Raw genomic sequence first — 23,999 nt, forward strand, 5'->3', positions numbered from 1 at the left:
AAGTCACCCATTTTGATTTATCAGAGCTATATACCAAAAAAATGATTTAATACATTCTCCAAGAGTTTAAATTTGATTATAGCTTGGTTTTTCCAATGAGATGTTGTAGTGAGGAGAGTTTTATATCATTATAAACCTTCAGTGGTGTCGGGGTTCTGTTATGCTACCTACACAATGGGCACGTGTGGCACGTTCAAGAACTCGCTAATAATGGGGTTTAGGTTGAATGAGTGTTAGCATTAGCCGTCCTATGGGGAAACCCATTATATGTTAGCATCAAGCTAACAGATTTTAGCTTTATGGGTTAGATTGATCTCTACTTCTATGGATCGATTATTGATCCATTAAGCTCAGATCGATTCATCGATTTTATCCACCCAGCCCTACTCTTAGCTTACACAGTTCACACAGTTCTGTCGCTACCCAAAACTGGTGCATGTACTTAGATTTGAAAGAGACTTGGTGTGAACTTCCGTCTGGGCACTAACACCATTTATTCATTTCTTCATGATCAATTTTCAAGCGGTTTGCACTTCTGTGTTTTGAAAAGGACACTAACCGTGCATCTCTACCAATCTGGACTTCCTTATTAGTCAACAGGTTTAACTTTTAACCCCTGCTTGATTGTGCTTTGTTTTGCATATAAAGCTTGAAAACAGACCTATAAACTTGCATAGCGGCATGTGAATATTGAATGCAAAAGCCCAAAGTGCGCACATGCTCTAACGCGCCCTTCCGAGCTCGTTGTGAACATAGCATAATGCTGCACTTATGAAGAACATGATCTACAAACTCATGGCTGGACGCTTGTCCAAAGACGAAGCGACTATTAGCACGTAATCGTCTAAACATTTGCGGTCAGTGCTGAACTTTCTTCTAAGCCGCATGGACCCGGTGGAAGGATTCGGGTTACGGTTAGGATTAGGGTTAGTTTAATATGTGCGACCAACGACGTTTAGCTTTGGACATATTTAACATACGTGCGGGCAATGCAGCAATGTGCATCTTGGCCTCACGTATTACTTGTGGGCAGCACGAATTTCTATCAGTTTTTGTGTTCATAAACTTGATGCTCCAAACGCATGTGGGAGGAGCTACTGCCGAATGTTTTTAGCCTGATCGCTGCCGAGCCGTGCATGTGTATATCTCATTTACAATACATGGAACACATGGATGATGTTGAGAGATCAGGTTCATTTATTTTAGAGTTCTACCAAAGCTTTGGTAATCATGTCTCCATGTTTGGATTCATGAGATCATTCAGACTCTCCCAGTACAGCGAGCTTCACCATTACTGTAGGAGCTGTTTGAATGACAGACACTTTCAAGTGTATTTGCTAAAGGTGTTGGGAAAAATCAATTTGTCCCGATATTGTGCGAAACTTTGTAAATTATTTATTAGCATTCTTCAGTGTCTTAGTTTTTTTTTTTTTCCAACCAAACCCCGACCACTAGTTGGCAGCACATCACTTGGAATCTCTTTGAGCAGCTCTACACTATATTTTTTTGTGGAAATCAAACAATTTTTGACGGTTCCCTTTAAAAAACAAATATTTCTTAATTTACACCCCCCCCAAAAAAAAAAAGAAAAAAAATCTACGAATTTGCTTGGGTAAAAACAACTTGTATTAGATTCGGTTGCAGTGCTTAATCCTCGTGCTCTCTTATGGGGTCCAGATGACCCCACACTTATGTTAACGTGTGATCCTCCCATGACAAAGGTGGACAGGATTTTATGTCTGCCACAGACACCAGTGAAGATAAAAAAAATCCTTGAAAAAAAAGTCAACATGACTAGGATGTGCTCCAGATTTCAGACGCACTGTTGTTTTTTTTTTTTAAATAAATTAAGACTTTTAAGGTTAAGTCTTTCTTTTAAAGCAGCATCATTTATAGCTGCAGCAGTGGCGTACTTAACAGTTTGGAGGCCCCAGGCGAACAATAACATGGGGCCCTCTGCAGCGGTTGTAATATTCATTTAGTTAAGAAGACAAAAAAAACAAAAATGCCTAAATTAAAAAAAAAAAATGCAAAAAAAAATCTTTCACTATGGAGTCGCGTCAATTAGAAAGAAAAAAATCACAAAATTACTTTTTTCTGCCACACCTTCTCTCTCCTTTTCTGTTCCGTTTTCTATGATGGAGTATTGGGGCCACCATATAAATAAAATATAAGAAATAAGGTTGTAAAGTGAAAAAAAAAAAAAAAAAGCAAACGTGTGCCCTTAACAGCTGTTATTCTACACAAAACATTTTTATTTTTGAAAGGAAAATCAGATCTTATCCTTATAAAGTTACAACTTCCGACGTCTGATCGTATCTGTACGTTAACTCAACACTGGAAGTGGATGGCTCTGGTTGTAAAGTCATCATTAGTGTTATAGCAGTGGGATTGAAGCTATAGGTAATGCAGTCACAGGTTTTGCCGTCTTCTGCTCCTTCACCTCTAATCTTATTAGACATCATTCCCTTCAGTTAACCATTTAAACATGCTGCTAGTGACATCTAAAGAACTCCCGCCCTCTGACATATGTAACTCTTCAAATGTTTACGAATTACGTTGATGGCATCTAACAGCTGAAGAGTTACATAAGGTCTTAGAATATCAACACTGGAGCTAAGGCTCTGGTGTTCAAGGGTCAATTCCTGGAAACGTTCGGTCTGCTTTTTGTCAGCCGTGAATGGTCAAACCAAAGCGGATCCTGGATGACAGATGAGCGCCGTCAGTATCCAGCTTTGATTCATAGCTGCTGTTCTGAGCTCTGCGGTGTGAGCTTTGGACCTTTAGCTTGTCCTTGAGCCGAGCTGTGGTTTTCATTTTGTGGTGCGAGTCTTCTACAGAAATCAAATTTTGTTCTTTCTGTTTGAATGTTGCTGGTTCAACCACTCAGTGTTCCCAGTGGCGTCCCAGCATTGTGCCGGGGTATTTCTGTCCTCCTTACTTTAAATTTTTTATTTTTTTTTTGTACAAGGCTTATTGTTTTCTTTTGAATAAATATTTAGCAGTAACGGTAGTGAATAGTCAGGTCCATGCATGACAGGAAGTTAGCTTACCAACGTTAAACTTTTTTCTACCCATTTTTCTTGAATTATTCATAACTCACAACTTCAGTAAAATGTTAAATTAGGAACACCTTCCTTCTCCCTATTTCTTTTTTAGATTCATATTTTTAGATTCAAGCTTGTCGATCTTTTCCACTTTACTTGCAAGTTTGTTTTTATCTCACTTGAAATCGGTTTCTAAGACTTCCATAATCATCATCATTATTGAAAATTGTGTTCCTAATAAACAAGAAAACCATTTTTCTTTGAATATTGCAAGCCTAAGCCGGCCACTGACGATGCTGAAATATGTTCAAGCAATAAGAATAAAAGTAAGACTCAAGCATTTGCTTAAACTGAAAGAAATGTAAAAAACGGCTAAAACACTTTGATAACACTTTGTTAAAGGCTAAATTAGCAAAATAAATGTGATCATTGTTTTTGAAAAAAGCAAGAACTGAAGAATTAAAAATCCAGTCACCTAAGCTAAACGTGCAAAAACAGTAAATAATTAGCTTTATGAAAAACAGGAATTGAAAATGTTAAAGTAAAGTTTTTACTGCTGTTTTGGAAGCATAAAGATCAATTCTTAATATGGATAAGAAACCTTCATATTTGAAAAAGGCAAAAATTGAGAAAAATGAAAAAGAAGGAAGAATCAGAAAAGGGTCACTTGTTTGATGCTAGAGTTAATCTGTCACCAGTACCCTTAGGGGTGGATAGAGGCTGTCTGCAGGCGAAAAATGGGCAAATCCATTCAGGGCACACAGATGGCCTGGAGGAAATGTCAAAATATTAAGCCTCGTTTGCACTGAGTAGTTTGGTAAGGAGTGATACGGTACGGTTCAGCTAATTCTGGCACACGTTGCATGTGTGGTGTAGACCGCTAGCGTGTCATTGCATCATTGTAGTGCGACGAGTAGAAAAGCAACAATAACTGAGGTCGTTCAGCAGCTCGTCTTTTTCTTGCTTTACTTCTGGTATCCATGGGTGGCTCCCCCCCTAGTTTTCTATGGACCAACAACGAATGGGAGCCCTCAAGAGGTACTGTTTAATGAGTCCATTTTACAATGGAAATGCTCAAAATACTGGATTGAACCGTACTGTACCAGGCCGCTCAGTGGAATCCAGGCTTACTCTTTAATCCCATAGAGTGACAATGCTGATGCAGATTTTTTTCCACTGGCATGCTGCAGATGAAAGGGTTATGTTAAGGCAGGGGTGTCTAGCTCAATCGCACAGGGGGCCAAAATCCAAAACACTCCTTAATTTGCGGGCTGAACAGGATAAACATTTGTTGAACACACTAAAATGACATTTTTCAAACTTTGAAAACATAACTTTTTAAAATAACTTTCAATATTTTACTCTTCATAAAAATATATTTTGTCAAAATTACACAAGTTCAAAATGAGGAACAAGATAACATCCGGCCATTAATAACAATAAAATAAAATCATCTGGAGGGCCGGATCCGGCCCCCGGACCTTGACTTTGACACATGTGCTTTATGGGTTGTGGTCTAGTCAACACTTACACAACACACTAGTCAAAACAACATGCAGGATAAAGTAATTAGGTGAGAAGCAGATGTGTGGTTTGAGTTTTTCATTTTTTAAACCCTCATGAACCCTCTGCATGCACGAGCCCATTGGTGCTGTTCAAGTGATAAGTGTGCACTTCTTTTTTTACCGGCACAGTCTGTAAGCCTGCATCTCGCTTACTAACAACTAGAGTTTGGCGTTCGGCAGCATCACCCGTACACCATAAGTGCGTGCAACTGACATTACCTTACAAATGCTTCACGATACACTTACCACAAACTCGACAATGGTACGTTCCATTTTCAGTGAGCCTCAAGGGAACTTCAAGACACACCTGTGCTCCTCTTAAGGTGCAGCTGTAACCCTCTACGAGCCCGGACAACCTGGAAACCTGAAGCCCCCGTACGGGTCAGCCTCCATGGGTCATGTGACTGGAGCTTTTGTCTTGGATCTTAGTTTTTATTAACCCCCAATCGGAACAGGAAAGCTGCAGATGCTGTGTCAGGTGTGGTTTTGTACATGGTTTTGTCACTTGGAACAATAGCAAACATTTTGTGACATGAAGAGGAGCCAGAGACTAAAACACAACAGAGATGAGACGACCTCCATGTTTTGCTTCACTTTAAACTCCAGCAAGTTTGGTAAAAACTTGGTGGTTTACTCATATTCCTGACCTTTAAAGCTGTCGCTGACTGACGTCTATGAAATCCCTCAGACGCAACTTTGAGAAACAATGATATTCAGCTCCAGAGTTTACATAAATATGCTGCTAATGAAAGGCCAGGTCTTTTTCATTAGTGCTAACGTTAAAGCACGCATTTCACTCTGTGAACGTTCTCTGCACAGGAAGTTCGGCTACAGGATGAGGAAGCCTTTTGATGGCCATCTGTAAACTGAAACATGTGTGAGCCACATTCAGATGTTTGTCTTGTTCCTACTCTGCAACTTTCATCCCACTCTCTCTTTTTTCTCTTTCTGTCAGATTGGATGCTCAAATTCATGTCTGTATGTTAGCTTGCTAAAGTTTGAGAGAGCAATTTTGAGCTTGTTTCCTTCAGCAGATGTTCTATTGTTTTCCCTTCTTACTCTAAGTTGTAATCACAGCATTTTACTGTTAATTGTCCAAAATGTTGACGGTGAGCTCCATGAAACCAGGGAGAGGTCTTTAACCCCAGAACCCTTCCTGAGAGCACAGGGGAAAAAGCTCAAGCTCCAACTGCTGGTCTCTGGTTTGCAGTTATTTCAGTCCCATTTCATCAGAGCTGCAGGAAATGAGTTGACATATGAACTGTTAGAGCAAGTGAATCAGTGGAAAATGATGCGTGAAAAATGCAGAGTAGAGGGCGGTTTGACAGTCAGGCCTTTAGTGTCTCATTCAGATTATGATTTGGTCATAAACTAAACTGTAGGTAAGGTTAGGGAACATTTATATGCATTCTGATATTTTTTTATTTAAGGTGTAAAACTCAACATGTGAAGCAACCCATATTTATTTTCAAAATCAAAGATAGCTGAGCAGCATCACACCGTACAGAACAGCAATGTCTTTGAGTACCAAACATTGAAGCCGTCATATGTCACAGTCAAGCATCTTGGATTTGGAAGACCCAGGACCATCACCACGCTTTGACCTCAGTTTGTCTTTCTTTTCTCTTTCTATTACACCTGTTCTGTTTCTAATAGGGCAGGGTTCTTGACCTTGAGGCCACTGAAGGCAGAGTCTGGCTGAGGCTGGGCCGTATGTGGTTCCATTTTTGCCAAAAATATGTTTTTATGTCCACTAGCGCTGCCATAAATGATTATTTTAATAGTCGACTTATCACCAATTATTTTTTCAGATTAGTCAAATAATCTAGTCATGCATAGAGTGGATGTAAAACACATCTTAACAATCTCTAAACTAACTAAAAACTAGATATATAGCAGTACCCATGGTAAAGCTAGTGTGAATGCTGTAAGCTGAATTTGGCTGCCAAAAATGCTAGTGACGATGGCTGAAGATGCTGAAAATGATATCTAAAAACACTGAAGCTGATATCTGAAATCGCTGACACTAATAGCTGAAAACGCTAATAGCCAGCTAAAATATTAGTTAAGTGCCAAATTAGCCAAAAAACAAAAAAAAAAAAAAGCCTAAATTAGCCAAAATACCTAGCATGTCGCTGAAATATTACTTAAACTCCAAAATAACTTGTCTATATCTTTGGTCCATTGTCTATGTCTACTGAACGAGTTTATTTAACATTTGTTCATGTCTATGAACTACTAAGCAATATCTTCTGCATGTCCTGAGAAACGACAGGAGCTAACGACGCTAGCAACTGTTGCTATTAAGGATTTTTCTGACGACCAGATCCAACGACAATAACAAATGTAAAGTTTTAAACATAAAGCTGAAACATCACAAAGCAAATACAAAGCTATCATCAAAGAAGTGTGGACATGCAGAAGATATTGCTTAGTAGACATTGAATTCATATTAAGGCGGGGGCTGCAAATTGCCCGCAGGCCGCCAGTTTGAGACCCCTGTACTAGGGTTTCTGTCTGTCATGATTCAAGACACATCTCCATACCTGATCCATGAAGTGATACATAAATTATCTTTCATCCAGTCCAATTCTGGTACCTAAATCGGTGCAATCTATTTATGGGTGAGGTCTATTTATTATTCATTTTGCATTTCAAACTATAAATGAAAATGTCTTTAAGATCGAAATTTGACAAAAAACAATTATTTACGTTTTTGATTGATTTTATACCTTTTTACCAACATGATCTCGTTTGTATCTGTGGTTTACAGCCAGTACCAGATCGATTTTTCTATATTTATGAGTAGTTCTGGGCAAAATGACGATACATATGGTGTGGGTGATAGAAAAGTGTCTATTGTGCCTTTTCTCATCTATCGTTTATATTTGTTTGTTTTTGTGCAAAAATGTGTTTTCCTGTTAAGAAATTTGAGACTGTCTCTCATTTGTAACTATTCAGTTACATCTTACTTGAAAAAATAAAGTCAAAGTATTGATATTTTTATTTTTTTTTAAGAGAATAAATGAAAATATACGTTATTGTCATATATTGTTATATATATTGTTATTGTGATATAATATAACCTTATCACGATATACATTTTTTTTCCATATCGCCCAGCACTACGTATCAGTACATCCTGAGTTTCCACTTTTCATTTTTCGTGGGTAGCTGTGAGGAAGGGAACAACATCTGGTGACTGAGGAGCATCACTGTTTCAGCACCCACATTTTCCCAGATGTACTCATGTTGTTAAAGGTGGTGCACTCTTGTGAGAATGTCCTGGTTTAAATCCCCGCTGGGCTCTTTCTGTGTGCAGTTTGCATGTTCTCCTCGTCCATGCGTGGGTTTTCTTCAGTCCAAAATCATGCTTCATAGGTTAAACGGGGAGTCTAAAGCATCCCTAAATGTGAAGCTTGTGTGTGGCCGTCGTCTCTGTGTGGTCCTGTGGTGAACTGTCCCGGTGTACCCTGCCAAGAATGGGATGAAGTGGGATAAGAAATTGCATGGATGTTAAAATGGCTTCACTGCCCCTTTAAACCAGGCTGTAGACCCCTCGCACATGACGTCCCTCTGTAGTTATTGGAGTCAAACCGAGAGTGTTGCAGATCTTTGTTGTGTTGACCTTTTTGTTGTTGAGCTTTTGCTGGTCAGTTGTTGGAAAGACAAAACAAAGATCAGAGCTGACGTCTGGCATCTCTACATACTCGAACACACAAACGCAGCACAGAGCAGCGGAACCGTGAGGAAGAGCTCACGGTGTGTCGAAAGATAAGATGGATGATAACATTTAAAAAGCATTCTTATTACCTTAATGCAATGAGCATCAATAGCATTAATATTGCAACAATAATGGATCATCCTCCTGGTTCGGATGAGGATAACGGAAGCTGACAGAGAGAAACAAGCTCAGCTGTGTTCAGACTCTGCAGCTTCTTCACATTTTAATGTCTTTGGGAAAAGTTTGCATGTTTTTTCCATTATTCAATCATAGTTTAGAACAAAAACAAGTGCCCTTTCATAACCGTCACCAGATGAAACTCAAATTTTACCCATCTCAAAACACATGAATGTTTTGGAATGGGTACCAAAGCATATTTTTACCTTCCTGGAAGGCCCAAAGCTCTTTACAGTCACAGTCCCATTCACACTCGTAGGCCTAAAATAAACCTTGTATTCATAAAGAAAATCTGTCAAAACGTTTAAAAATAAAATAGATCAAAACACAGCAATCTCAGATCACATTTTGTGGTTGCCAGTCTCGTGATGCATATGCATCTACTTTAGATAAATTCTGCTACACTTGAGACTTTTTTGCTTAAATTAGTTGAAAATAAGATGACCAAAAACAGCTAAGCTAACTTGGAGCTAAAGTAGACTGTCAGCCAACTGTTGGTGCCGTAAAATAAAAAAAGTCAGTAGGATCAGAATCCCCAACTTTCTCTCTTTTTCTTTCTTTTTGACTAAGGCTAGAATCGGCTCCTAGTTAGCCTTCTTTAGCTCCGAGTTAGCTTAGCTGTGTGTGTCATTCCCATCCATTTTCTTAAGCCGCTATCCCTCGCGGGGTCCCGTTGCTGCTAGAGCCCAGGAAGTGATGGACGAAGGCAAGAGAACATCTGGACAGGTCTTGGGGCGCACGCCCCGCCTGTCCCGGGAACAAACTTCTCGACTTAGAGAGAACCCCTTATGCTAACAACACTGCTAGCTGGTGCGTTCCCCCTGCCAAAACGATGCCTGACACTAGGGAAACAAATTCTGGCAGGGGACGTTCCTTAGCTAAACACCGGCGCCAAAGGGCAGACAGGGAGACAGGGATCCCTCCGCTGTCTGCTCGGACGTTTTTATGTATGAATGCATTCACACAATAGTGATCCATTTTTCTTCCGTACGTTTTATGTCTGTCCGTAGCTCTTCAATCCCTTCACCTATTCAGCTCATTCAGCTATCAAAATATTCAGCCGTCTTAGGAGATGGATGCTTGAAAGTTTCAACTTCATGCTTTCAGCAATGGTCTTTGTGAAGCTGCAGCTCAATCTGTCAAATCATCATCTGGTCAAGAAACACTTTAAGCAACAGATAAGCTGCACTGTGGTTAGTGTGTGCCATGTGAGTCTGGTGAGGCTAGTCTGTTGTGTGGCAGCTCTTCGGTCTGAATTGGTGTCATATTTATAGATCTGTTTGTTCTCTAATTGGTAAAGATTGATGAAAAGAGAACCACAAATCAGTGTAGAGCTGATGTTTGACTTATGAATATTTGCATACATCCTGGTTATTGAAATCCTTTTTTGCATGAAAGTGATAATTTTAATAATTGTCTCTTCTATGTTTTGTGTATTTAGTTGTGCATTTTGTCTGCACATAGACCATTGGCGTGTTGCGTCAAATATTACAAACAAATTCAGCTCCCTTTAGAAGGCCGTTCACTTTTGCAACTGTTTGATGAAACACAACTTTCCTAAGGTAGCTCTTTGGCAGCAGTGCAGCCTTCAACTGTGTCTTTCATGCCATATGCAATCATCAGAACTAATGAGAGAAGTTTCGTTAAAAAAGAAGAAGAGCAAGCGGAAACAGAAAGAGAGGCGATAAACAGACGGCAGGAGGAATGAGTCAGTAAGAGGAACAAAGAATGTGACCGTAGTTGTGATGGTGACTTATCATCATCCAGCCGACCGGAAGGCTGAGGTGCTGGAGCCGTGTGCTGACTTCCTGTTTGTCACTGCAAACAGGAAGTTCGAGACACTTGGGGATGTGATGAGGCGCGTGTGACTCTGAAGTGAGAAGCAGAGCTGTTTGTGTTGCTGCAGGACCAGAAAGCTGTCATCTGTCATCTTCACATGAAGACTTTCACCGCTCCTCTGTCATCTCTTTGCTCTTCAAAAAGACATCAGTGGTTAGAAGCTGATCACAGGAGTCTGCATTCAATACGTTTGATCCTCCAAACAGTGACGGTCTTCATCAAACCAAAGTCTTCATCATTTGTTTTACTCATTTTTGACGTACCTTGATAAATGTTCTGCCTTCAAACTTTGTGCCAGTGGTCCAATCATTTTTCTCTGAATAAAAAATTAGCCTAAAAAACTAAAACAAGCGAGAGAGAAAAAAAACTTAGGTTAGCCAAAATAGCTAGCATGTAGTGGAAAAATTAGCTAAACTTCAAAATATCCTATTTAACTGTAAAAAGCCTGAATTAGCCAAAACTGCTGGGATTGTAAATATAAGCCTAACTTTTACACAGCCTAAAAAAATTTAAAAGAAAAGCTTAAATTAGCCAAAACAACTATCATGTGGCTGAAACATTAGCTAAAATATAAGCTCCAAAATAGCTTTAAAAATCCAAAAAGCTAGCAGAATACCAATTTTTAAAACTTTAAAACCGTAACTTTTTAACATAATTATGAAAAATTAAAATGCAGGAATATTATTCCAGAATAAATCAACTTAAACCTAAAGTAACTTTCCAGGTTTTACTCTATATAAAAATATATTTATATATTGAAAATGATACAAGTTAAAATAAACTCAAGCTAACATCGGGCCATTTATCAATAAAATAAAATGAAAATGATTCTTTGAGGAAAAAGGCATATTTGCTGTAAAGTTGCAACATTGAGTTGCTTTCACAAAGGTCAAAAGGTCATATCCACAGAGGCCTTTTCCTGTCTTCTGCAGAAATACATAAAACTTTACAGAATCACTAAGATTTAACGAATGAAACATAGAGGTTTTATTTGATGCCATTTTTCCTCTCAACTTAGATATGTCCATATTTGTTAGAGGTTTGTCTTTACAGTCTAAATGTAAACATTTATGGTTTTTCAGAAAGCCACACATAGCCAAATTATAAATAATTTATTTCTGTATTCTTCAAAGAGAAAAAAAATATTAAAACATTTAAAAAAGTAAACCTATTCTATTCTGTCACGTTCTATGTGGGTCTCGATTGGCCAGATTGAGAAAAGAGAAAAAAAAATAATGCATCTCTGATAGTATTTGGGGGGCAGGGCCAAATGTGGAGGCGGGCCGCAGTTTGGGGACCCCTGAGCTAAAGCACCAGAACCAGAATCTTTCTCATAGTTTTGCAGAGTCACCTTCTATAAAGCCGGTCTGCGGCCAGCCTCTTGACAGCTCGATGAGACCAGAGATTGATGCTACAGCTTTTTTTCTGGAAAACCTTTTTGGAAAAAGCTGTTTGTGGCTCAGAAGTACTTGCAAGGGTGGAAAAATATGAAATTCTCCCTGTAGAAATAGAGCTGGCCCTTCAGTTCACTCATAAAAAAAAGGAAAAACAGTTACTTTGTGTTTGCAACACGCCTGTTTGATGTAATCTAAGTCCAGATGAGTCAAAAGTAGTGTGTTTGGATCAGAACCCATCCTCTGAAGTTCTTGAAGCCAGAAACAAGATCCAAACCTGAGCAGATCTTAACCTCTGCAGATCCAAACCTGTACAGATCCAAACCTCTGCAGATCCAAACCTGCACAGATCTTAACCTGAGCAGATCTTAACCTGAACAGATCCAAACCTCTGCAGATCCAAACCTGCACAGATCTTAACCTGAGCAGATCTTAACCTGAACAGATCCAAACCTGTACAGATCTTAACCTGAGCAGATCCAAACCTCTGCAGATCCAAACCTCTGCAGATCCAAACCTGTACAGATCTTAACCTGAGTAGATCTTAACCTGAACAGATCCAAACCTCTGCAGATCCAAACCTGCACAGATCTTAACCTGAGCAGATCTTAACCTGAACAGATCCAAACCTGTACAGATCTTAACCTGAACAGATCCAAACCTCTCTCTGAATCTGAGCAGAAATCCCTTTTGTCTGCCTTTATTATTTTCTTGTTGATCTTTATGTTGTTTAGAACTTTTTAGTAAGTTGTTATTCACCTTTGGGTGTTTCCCTTCAGGGGTCACCAAAGCCACATTTGTTTTGCTAGAGATTTTTACTCTAGAACTCCTTCCTGAGTATATTTTATCCAGGCTGGGGACCGGCACAGGGGATCCAGACCCAGACCCCCCTGTGACTACATGATGGGCAGTTTATGGTGGATTGCTGGTTTCCCACCAGTCCTGCACGCTGCCAGCTGAACCATTCAGCCCCTCTCAGAAGTCATCAGTCAGTGAGAGCCATATCAGCGATAACTACTCTTTGTTTTAACCTCTGCTGTGTTTCCTCCAGGGTGCGGCAGCCAGTGGTGACAGACTGAAGCAAAGCCATGCCAGCTCCCCCGCCACCCCCACCCCCGGGGCCTCCCCCTCCTCCAACCCTGGCCCTTGTAAGTCTGTTTGGGACCTCTGTGCTCCGCCCACCAGAGACATCTAGTGGATCAATCGTGCCAGTGAACCCGATCTGCTGTTGAAATAGAGACATATGAAAATATATTTTTAGAAAGTCTATTCAAGCCTTAAATCCTTTAATTTTGGTGATTGTGGCTAGTGCTGTCAGGCAATTATTTTTTGTGTAATTAATTAATTATAACCTGTCATTAATTAATCTATTTTGATCACAATTATTTTTTTCCCTAATAATTGTTGTGAAAGCCTCATTTTAAGTTATTTTATTTAAGTTTGTGACATTATGGCGCAGTAAAAGATACAAATAAAAAGGTTTTATTAATTATTATTATAAAAGACTTCCTACATTTACTTTACTTTTTATAATCTTAAACAAATTACAAAAATGTAAATATATATATAAATATATATATATATAAGGTCCAGAGTCTCTAATTTACCACATAAAAAACAGAAGGAACACTTTTCTGAGCAATCCAATGGATAATGAACACAAAACTTTTTATTAATACCACAATTCAGATGTTGCTTTACCTTAATCCTCAGTTTACCACAACAGCAAGACAGTAGAAAAATATGAGAGTGATTTCATAGTTTCCTTTTACCTGTTCGGATGACTTTGATCATTTTAGAGACTGAGATGAAGCAGAAAAGAAATGGAGAAAATTGTCTAAGAAGGAAGATATTAAACACTGAGGAGGGATTGAACTATTTAGACTTTATTATTATTTTTTTATAAACTTTTGCTTAGTTATCTGGACAAAAATAAGTGCTAAGAGGTGAACTTTCCCTCTAAAATGTTGCTTTTTTAACTTTTCATGACGATCATCATTCTCAAAAAGGACCTAGAGGTTAGTGCAGTACCGCGTATTAAACACTCCGCTTTTGTTTACAAAAAAGACAATTTTAACTCAAAAATAGGCCTATAACAGGACTGAAGTTCTAATGATCTATTTAATATTTCTATTTTTCTCTAATGACCATGGGATGAGCAAGATAAAATCTCAAGGTGTGGAGAACACGGAGGTAACCATTCAACGCAAAAAATTAGATTAACACGATTAAACAAAATAACACAGTAAAACGCCTGTAACTAATTAATTGTGATTAAATAATTTAACAGCCCCAAGTGTGGCTAACAAGTAATGAAAGCCCAAAATGTGACGTTTTGGAAAAGGAAAGTGTGATAAAATAATTCAATGATGGAAACTCCCAGTTTCAGTGGGAGACGATAGCTACCCAATCATGAGGAAGACGGTTAACCTGACAGATGACTAATAGACAGTCATCAACATGGGGACAGGCCGCAAAAGGTCATTGCTAAACTAGCTGGTTGTTCACAGCATATCAATAAAAAAAAGTGGAAGGAAAGATAAAAAAGAACTGCAGCCCTGAGAGGATTGCTGCCCAAAAAGTAGTTAAGACGTTGGATGAGCATCACAACGATGGACAGAGGGAGGAGTCGATGCATTAAGGGATGGACTACAGATGTAGTCAAACGTCTTACCTGGACTAAATCAACTAGAATCAAAGTCTCAACGTCTGAAGGAAGAGAGGAGAGACACAGAATCCATGTGGCTTCATGTTTAGAGAAAAGTTCCCATCAGTGATGGTGTTGCTCCATTATGTTCTCCTCACAGTCCATGCAGACGTCAACCAGGAAATTCCAGACCAGTTCATGCTGCCCCCTGCTGGCAAACTCAGGACTGCTGGTTTTATTTCCCAGCAGGACTGCCAAAGGAACCAAAAGCCGGTTCTGTGACCATGGTGTTGAAAACTCACCGGACCCAACAATGCAGATGACCTGAAGGTCCTTTAGAGCTGCACACTTCCACAGGCCTCCGTGCTGAGGAGCAGTAATTCATGCAAAAAGAGGTCCAACCAATCCCAGAGTGCAGAGGCAAAGCTATAGAAGTCTGAGCTGAAAATAACAGTTATGATTTCTGAAACACCAGATGTAAATATTTAAAATATTTAAATCCATTTGCAAATATTCCATATTAAACAGATTTTCACTTTTTAAATATCCTTTAAAAAGCTTTTTCATAGTATGTACCCGTACTATTACTGTAGGTATCTCTAGTTTCTGTGTACTGCTTCAAAGAATAGTATACTGTCATTTTTTAAAAATCTATATTTATTGATTATTTGACACATTAACAAAACAAACAAACAAAACAAATAGAAAAATAAAAAAATATATATACAAATATAAATAAATAATAAATAAAAATAATAATAATAATATGCCCCTGGATACAATGATGAAATTCATATGCAATGAGTTGTATTTACAAAATACATTGAAAATAGAGAGAGAATTAGTATTAAGCAGAATATACATTTGGAACTAAAACACAAATGCTCTTTTAATAGTTGTAGCGATATCCAGTCCGATATATTTTAAGAAGGGTTCCCATTTCTTTGTAAAGAGATCCAGTCATTTTTATTTGTATAACATTTTGTATTTTCCTCCTTATACCATGGTCTGGGTGAATACTCGATTCTGATTGGCTGCTGGGTGTGCATTAAAAAGTGATAATGCACAGTAATAACGCACACCTAAAAAAGAAGTTCCGGTCACACAGACCAAACGTTCGATATCACTGCGCAGGCTTCTTTAAAACACATTTTCCTTCATTGTCTGGACAAAACAAGCAGTAATGGATGAACTTTATCTCTGAACTGATGCTTTATTCAACTTATTGTAGCGACCAGCATTTATATTCCTCTCATTTTGTAAGGTACATTAATATTGACAAATTGGTTATTCTCCTTCTAATAAAACACCACTCGACATGAAAGGTGTAGCCTTCTGTTTCACCACAAGAGGGAGTTTCTCATTTTAGAGCAGCTCAGAAGAACGAACCTGCCGTGAAATGAAACACAGACAGAAGCTGAATATGTTCTAGCTGCTCACTGAAGGATTAACGTCAGAAAAAGAAGAAAAATATCCTTATTTGTCCGGGTCTTTCTTTCAAAACAGCGACACTTTACCGCTGCAGCTGAGGTCTGTAACGGCTTCAGGCTTCATGCTGTGTTCCATGTCACCGTGACAACAAACCGCATCACGGATGATCAAATAGTCCGCTTTGTGTGAAAAAATGAGCTAAACCAAAGAAATAACAAGAATAAAGTACTAAATATTGATTAAATGTTTATTTATTTTGTAAAGACCATGGTATAAGCGGGATAATACCCTCCGAAGAGTGCATTATGAGAAATTAACGCACTTCACGGAGACAAGTGCCTAAACCGTCCTCCGCTTCGCGTCGGACGGTTTAGGCCTCCGCGTCGTGCGTTAATTTCTCATAACGCACACTTCGTCGGATATTATCCCTTACTTGACCCTGTTGACATGTTTGGATCTCATTCCAGGCAAACACAGAGAAGCCATCGCTGAACCGCTCGGAGCAGCAAGGAAGGAACGCCCTTCTGTCTGACATTTCCAAAGGGGCCCGGTTAAAGAAAACCGTCACCAATGACCGCAGCGGGCCCGTTTTTGAGAGTAAGTGACTTGCTCCTGAGTGGAACCTGCAAAAATCACTATAGATGGAAAAGAGGGCTTTGTCTCAAACGCATGAAAGTAAGCATGCCCTTGTTAAAGGAATTTGAAAATCCATTCAGCCCAGACCAGACCAGGAAAACAAACAGTTGAATTTTGTGATTGGTCAAACCATGTCTCTTTGGGGTCCAGATGACTCCACCCACATATTGATGTGTGGTTCCTTCCATGACAAATGTGGACAAAGGTGAACAGGGTTTTATGTCTGTCATGGACATTAGTGAAACTCAAAAATCAATGATAAAAAAAGGTGTGGGGTCCAGAAGATGACCCCACTTATAATATAAACAAGCCAAGGAGAGCGGAAGGGTTCCGAAGTCTGACGTCATGATCTGCAGCTCCAGTAATGATAAGAGTCAAACAATACTAGCTGTAAGCTCGTGGGAGAGCGTGTAAACCAGGGTCTGTAGCCTTTAATGCTAAGAGGACCATCTTGGCCAGTTTCTCATCGACCAAAACTCAGCAAGAGCTGCAAAAATAAAAGTAAATAAAAGTAATAAAGTCATTCATTTCTGAAATGTAATTATCAACATTTACAATAGCTGAAATTGAATGGTATACATAATTTTACAACAATTATAAGGTATTTTACTTTTGACAGAAGTGCACACAAAACCTTCAAAATAAAATAATATACACTGTATATACTGGTTCAATTAAGCAGCAGATTCACCTGAATTAAAATAGATATAAAGCCAAGTAAAAGATGCTACTTCATCTTCTTTATCTTCTTTCCTATTGAATATAAAAACTGCAACATTGGCGTAAATTCCAGTTTGAGAACATCTATACATTTTAATACGATTCTATACTGAAAGAATTTAACATCTGAAACGCAGCTAGACTTATGCAGCAGAAAATACAAGTTCATTTTAATAAAAAAAAAAAACAAAACTGATAGTAAATTGAAACTTTTACCATCATTTTGATCATCTGACATAAGCTAAAACAAATTAACAAAAAAACACCAACCCTTTATTTATTCTATTCATTAGTGTTTTTCTTCAAATTCAAAGAAGCACAATTGAGGGATAAACGAGCTGCATGTGGAACTAGATCCTGATGTGGCCGACCCTCTTTGCAAACAAATGGGTGATGGGAAGTGGGGGTGGGCCTGCCCACAACTCGGAGGGGAATTTCTAATGAATTCCTGCCGCTCTGCAGTAATTATGTCCTAGAAAATGTCACTTTTTTTTTTTTTTTTTTTTACTTTTGCTTATAAAGACATAATCCTAATTAAAAGACTACCTGGAACAAAAAAGTCAAAAGATGATCAAAGTGAGACTTTTAAGTTTTCAGGCTCTGGATCATAAACCCTCAGCCGCTGTAAAAGCAGTACTACAGTCCTCACTTTAATTCTTTAAAGTCAGACTATCTTCAGACATCAGCTTGAATAGATTTTGAATCCTTAATCTTTGCATTTGTGGTTCTAGTATCTTCATGACATGTAAGGCTTAGCTTGTTAGCACAGTTAGCTTGTTGTCTTTAGCTGTTATGGTCATGATCCGCTGTAACCACTAAATACAAATACTTTGAATTAAAAATCTATAAGTTTTCCTGTAGATTCACTACATTAAAACATGTTAATTAACCACGTGTCAAAGTCAAGGCCCGGGGGCCGGATCCGGCCCTCCAGGTAATTCTATTTTATTGTTTTGATGGGCCTGATGTTATTTTGCGGTTATTTCTAACTTGTATAATTTTGACAAAATATATTTAATGGAGAATAAAATATTGAAAGTTATTTAATGTTTAAGTTGATTTATTCTGGAATAATATTCCTGACTTTTTATTATTCATATTTAAGTTAAAATGTTTTTTAAAAATTAGCATTCTGCTACCTTTTTCTACTATTTTGGCATTTACTAAGATTTTTTAGGCTATGATGGAGTTTAGCTAATATTTCAGCTACATGCTAGCTGTTTCGGCTAATTTAGGCATTGCTCCAGGTAATACTATATATCTAGTTCATAATTATGTAAAAAAAAAATACGGTTTTAAAGTTTTAAAAATTTAGTTTTAGAGTGGCTAATAAATGTTTATCCTGTTCGGCCCGCGACCTACTTTGTTGTTATTATTTTAAAAGAAAAGATTAAACTAATGATTTCTCTCTTTTTTTCCCTGTTAGAACCCAAAGGAGGAGGTGGTGGAGGAGGAGGAGGAGGAGGAGGAGGTGGTGGAGGAGGAGGAGGAGGAGGTTTTGGTGGGGGGGCCCCTGGAGGTTTAGGAGGCCTTTTTGCAGGGGGAATGCCAAAACTGAGATCTGCAGGGACCAGAGAGTCCTTTGGTAAAAAGTGACTTAATTCCAGGAAGTTGATGGTCTCTCCGGATGCATCGTCATTTCTTCCTGTTTTCTCTTTTGTCAGATTCAGGATCCAGTCGTGGGCCCATTCTCCCCCCAGGGGCTCGCTCTGGTGGTCCCAGTTCCTACGGTGGAGGCGGTAGCCCCTCTGGCCCTCCTAAACTCCCGGGTGCTCCTGCTGGTCTTCGTAGCAGTCCTCCCGATCTTCCGAGGGGGCGCCCCGGTCTGCCATCAAGGCAGGACTCTCCTGGAGGAGGCCCACCTCCCTTACCAAACACGCCAAGACCTTCCCAGGGGTTCCAGTCTCGTAGTGCCCCACCCCCATCATCACTCCCCGGAGCACCCAAACCGAGCCCCGCGTGTGCAGTCCCACCGCCCAGCGTCCCACCGAGCAGGCACGGGCCCCTCCCTCCCCCGCCAAGAAGCTCCTCTCCAGGGTTTCCTCCACCACCACCGTCCAACGGCAGCAGACCTCCTTTACCCACAGCTCCTGGAGGACGGCCTCCTCTTCCAGATGACCGACTGCCCCCGCCGCCAGCGCCCACAGGAGGTTATCGTCCATCTATGCCCCGCGACATGCCCCCACCCCCTCCTCCCTCCTCCAGCTTGAGGCCGTCTCCTTCCTCATCGGGTCGTTCACCAGCCGTTGGAGGAACACCCCCTTTGCCACCGGGGCGACCGGGCCCTCCCCCACTCCCTCCCAGCCCTGCAGGGGGGGATGACCAGAGCACACCCCGTTTGCCCCAAAGGAACAGCTCCCTCAACAGGTGAGGGGAGAAGTTGCATCCTCATGATACCCAACCGGACTCTGCCCTCAATGTGAAATCTGAAAAAGTTCAGACTCTTAAAGTCACATTTCAGCTGCACAGTCATGGTTTGATTTTTCTTCGTTTTATTTCCCTATTCTGATGTAAAGCCGTTGTGCTAACTGCTCTTAGCAAGTCTGCTGTTCCAACACATTCATACCCCCAGTCGTCACATACTGGATTTTAAGGACCCCTCCACATCACTGTTTGACGTTTTGGATGTCCCAAAGTCGTTATTTTTTTGACGTGCTGTGAAGAACTGGTGGTGGTGGACCCAAAATGCAGGACAACAGAGAGTGAGAGAGTAGGTGGTTTATTGAGAAGTTGTAAGGGAGGAGCAGAGGTCCTGGATGGCAGGTCTCAGGATGGCGGTTGATTCCGTGACGAGGGGAAAGCCTTGATGAGAGAACACTAGATGTTACAGATAGTAGAAAGCAAGCAGTTGGCAGTAGCTTTGGAGTCGGTGTGCTCTACTGGAGTGGAACGGATGAACCGACGTTGGCTGGTGGGCGTAGATGGTCTTATAAGAAGTCGTCTGAGAAGATGACGAGCTGCTGTGAAGGATCCAATCTTTAGCTAGGTGGGCGGTCCTGACACCTGCTGGCTGCTGCCATTTAATCATGGGTCCACAACCTCTGGGCTGTGAACCATACACATCCAGTACCGCGACGCGTAGTGCACTGGTACCCAAAGCCTAACCCTAACCTGACACCGGACCAGATTCGGTACCGGACGCAAACCAGTACCGGGTTAAGGTTAGTGTACCAGTGCTGGGTTAGGGGGAACCGGTACTGGACTCGTCTTGAGAACCAGTGTGCATCCGGTACTGTGTCCTGAGACTTGCTTCATTTTAGGAACAGCCAGCACATCAAAAAACAACGAGTTTGGGACACCCAAAACGTCAAAGAGTGACGTGGAATATGTGACGACTTGGGGATGAGAATCTGTTGGCTCTTCAAGATCTATCAGTTTGGATTTCTCTTTTGTTGCTGTTCAGCTGTAGTTTCTCCTTTAGGAATGATGCTGATGCTTGTTCCCCCAATGTTATCTTAAAGTCACCTGACTTATGCACACCTGCTGATATGCAGTTCAGAAAAGTAACATGTGGGTGCAACACACCCTTCTTCAGTTTTATGGACAAGTGGGGTGGCCGTGGTGCTGAGGCAGAGTGGTCAACCTCTGATCAGAAGTTTGGTTCTCGTTTGATTGTCTGTTTGGGATGAATGTAGATCAGGGGTGTCAAACTCAATCGCACAAGGGGCCAAAATCCAAAACACACCTTTGGTCGCAGGCCGAACAGAATAAACATTATCCTAAATAATGTTTGTTTTTTTTTTATTTAAAACTGTACCTTTTAATTATGAACTAGATATATAGCATTACCTGCAAAAATGCTTGTGTAAATGCTGCAAAGTGAATTTGGCCGCTGAAGATGCTGGTGGTGAAAGCTAAAGATGCTGAAATTTATAGCTGAAAACTCTGAAGCTGATAACCTGCTAAAATATGAGCTAAATGCCAAATTAGCTTAAAAAACAAAAAGAAAAAAATAGGATGTTTTAGTTAGTTTAGTTAGCCAAAACAGCTAGCATGTAGCTCAAAAATAGATAAACTTCATGAAATCCTAAAAAACTGAAAGAAAGCCTAAATTAGCTAAATCAAATAGCGTGTAAACATTAGCCTAACTCCAATTTAGCCTAAAAAATTAAAAATTAGAGCCTAAAATAGCCAAAACAGCTAGCATGTACCTGAAATATTAGCTAAACTCCAAAATAATCTAAAGAAATTTAAGTAAATGACAAAATAGTCCAAAAAGCTTGCAGTGTGCTAATTTTTAAAAATTTAAAACTGTAACATTTCAATATAATTCTGAATAATAAAAAGGCAGGAATATTATTCCAGAATAAATCAACTTAAACCTAAATAACTTTCAGTATTTTACTCTCCATAAAAATATATTTTGTCAAAACTATACTAGTTAGAAATGACCACAAGATAACATCGGGTCATTAATAACAATAAAATAAAATGATCTGGAGGGCCGGATAGAATTACCTGGAGGTCATATACATGACAAAGTATGTGATGTACATCATTGAATGTGCAGAGATTAACCAGCAGTTTGTCTTCACCAGTCACAGTCCAGCCCCCCCACCTGGTCGGGCAGGACATCTGCCTCCTCCACCATCTGAAAGACCGCCGGCCTTCGGAAGGAACCAGTCATCTTCACGCTCAGGTAAGAGTCTTCTCTTCCTTTCACCGCAGCGTCAAAGTCCTGCGACTAATTCTGACTCCTTCATTCTTCTGTCAAGGAGCTCTCCCCCCCCCGCCTCCTACAGGTCGTAACGTTGGCCTCAGGTCTCCACCAGCGCCTGCCCCCCCCGGTCGGCCAGGTCTAGAGCCCCCCCGCGGTGGCCCCGGGGGCCGACCTCCGCCGCCGCCGGACAGGCAGGGCTCAGGAGCTTTTCCTCCTCCGCCTCCCATGGGGAACGGCTTCCAGAACTCTCACCACAATCAGTTTCAGGGTGAACACATCTCTTGAAGCTCATGCTGAGACACAGCCTGAAGATACCAGTGACTGAAATACATCTGATCCTTTTGTCTTTCTCCACGTGCACAGACGAATGGGAGAGTCGATTCAGCTTCCAGCCGGTGTCGGACTTTCCTCCACCTGAACCCTACGTGTCTTTCCCCAAGACTTATCCCAGCAAACTTGCCAAGACAGACGGCAAAGGTGATTGGCTCTTGTACTCGTCCAATAATAGTATTTTTTTTACGGCTTTGTTAGTTCACAGCTGGTAGCAGGAATGCTCTGGTTGCTACTCAGCTAGGCCTCCTTTGTCCTTAAAAAGGAGAGCCGAGGAGGACGATGAAGGACGAGAATCAGAAATGTAGCTTTTCATTTTCAAGGGATCTTGAGTTTGAGTCATAGGAACTGGACATAAAAATGTCTTCATCTCTCATCCAAGTGGCTTTGTCAGTCAGAAAGAAGCCGCTTGGATGAGCGGCAAAAGTAAGACATTTGGCTTGCCGTACTGCCATCCCCTGCATGTTTCTGCAGCGGAGCAGCAGCTGCGGTACAGTAATTCAAAGTGTTTGTGTTATTTCCTGTCATTGAGGACAGCCATGGAGTTACAGGGTTAAAAAAAACTGTTTTCCATGACAAATGTAAAGTAGAAGAAGAATAAACGCCTGCTCTCTGTGTTTTCCAGGTGCTGGTAAAAAGGAGAGAGGAGCTCCTCCTCTTCCTCCCATACCCAGGTGAATACAAGATGGCTGCCATCCCCACCCTCCAGAAGACCCACATCTTTTCTATGCCTTTTTTTTTTTTTGTCATCATCGTACTTTGACCTGCTGCCTGACGTTCACATGGAGACCGTCCGGCGTCTGGTGGAGCATCATCATGCAGATGCTCAGAATGTAACTCCAGCAAACTGTTCAATCAGGCTGAGGATCTCTGTCAATCAGATTACAGCCATGTTCTACGACGGTTCATTCAGATGAAGTTTCTTTCCAAGCTGTTGTGCTCTCATGTCAGATTTGCCTTTTTGTTGTTGAAAACAAGGATTAATTACTGGAGAGTGGATTCTGGGAAATGTGGTCTTTTCATCTGCAAAAGCATCCTGTGCCTTCAGTCTGTTCCTGTTGGGATTATGCAACGGTACGCCTGTGGACTATTGTGGGGGATTTTTTATTTTTAAGATTTTAATGATTAAATCCAAAATCTTTTTATTTGTTAAATTACCTTGAAGGACTGTAAGTTATACAGCAGACAGTGCAGCATTGTGTTTAAACAGGAACTTTGTATTTTAAAATCTCGACTATCAGAGGAAAATGAGACTGGATAGAACAAATACATCATTTAAAAACTCTGAATAAAAATGAAAGATTTTTTTATTTACATTATCACATTTTATCACAAACAAAAAACTGTAGCATGAAGGAAGAAACAATATTTTTATCATCAGACACATATATGAATCATTTACATATTGGTGCAATAAAAGGGACAATAAATGGATACGTGAAAATGTGATCAGTGTCTTTAGTGTTTATTCTTCGTGTTTTGGCTGCTCCCGTTTCTTCCTCCTCCTTCACACCAACCCCCGTCCTGGTCACCACAGCAACCAGGAAGAAGCTCAAAGCTGATCCTTGGAGAGTCCCGCCCAGTGGCAGCTTGCCCTTCAGGGTATCTGGGGTACTGTCCTCCTTGTAAAGGGCAGGTCAGATCCATCCATCCTTTTTCTACATTTCTGTTCAGAGTCACTAGAATCTACCCAGATGTTGGGCGAAGGTGAGGTAGAGGCTGGACAGTTTGTCAGTCCATCACCGAGCCACACAAAGATGGATGACTAACCACACACGCTCACATTTAGACCTTTGGGATGATTTAGTGTCAATTAACCTTAATTAACC

General features: G+C 40.3%; 1 protein-coding gene across 2 annotated transcripts in view; it reads left to right on the forward strand.

Moving 5' to 3' along the window:
- Positions 1–23,619, forward strand: part of wipf1b (WAS/WASL interacting protein family, member 1b) — a 39,620-nt gene extending 16,001 nt beyond the window's left edge. For both annotated transcript variants that reach the window (XM_024296774.2, XM_024296775.2), the window contains exons 3-10: positions 12,798–12,894; positions 16,292–16,421; positions 18,607–18,765; positions 18,845–19,547; positions 21,719–21,819; positions 21,896–22,108; positions 22,204–22,317; positions 22,796–23,619. In XM_024296774.2, the coding sequence (XP_024152542.1) occupies positions 12,835–12,894; positions 16,292–16,421; positions 18,607–18,765; positions 18,845–19,547; positions 21,719–21,819; positions 21,896–22,108; positions 22,204–22,317; positions 22,796–22,848 (1,533 nt within the window). In that variant the 5' untranslated portion in view covers positions 12,798–12,834 and the 3' untranslated portion in view covers positions 22,849–23,619. The remainder of the gene's footprint in view (positions 1–12,797; positions 12,895–16,291; positions 16,422–18,606; positions 18,766–18,844; positions 19,548–21,718; positions 21,820–21,895; positions 22,109–22,203; positions 22,318–22,795) is intronic.
- Positions 23,620–23,999: the final 380 nt, after the last annotated feature.

Source organism: Oryzias melastigma, linkage group LG15 (assembly GCF_002922805.2).
Source record: "Oryzias melastigma strain HK-1 linkage group LG15, ASM292280v2, whole genome shotgun sequence".
Classification (NCBI taxonomy): Eukaryota; Metazoa; Chordata; class Actinopteri; order Beloniformes; family Adrianichthyidae; genus Oryzias; species Oryzias melastigma.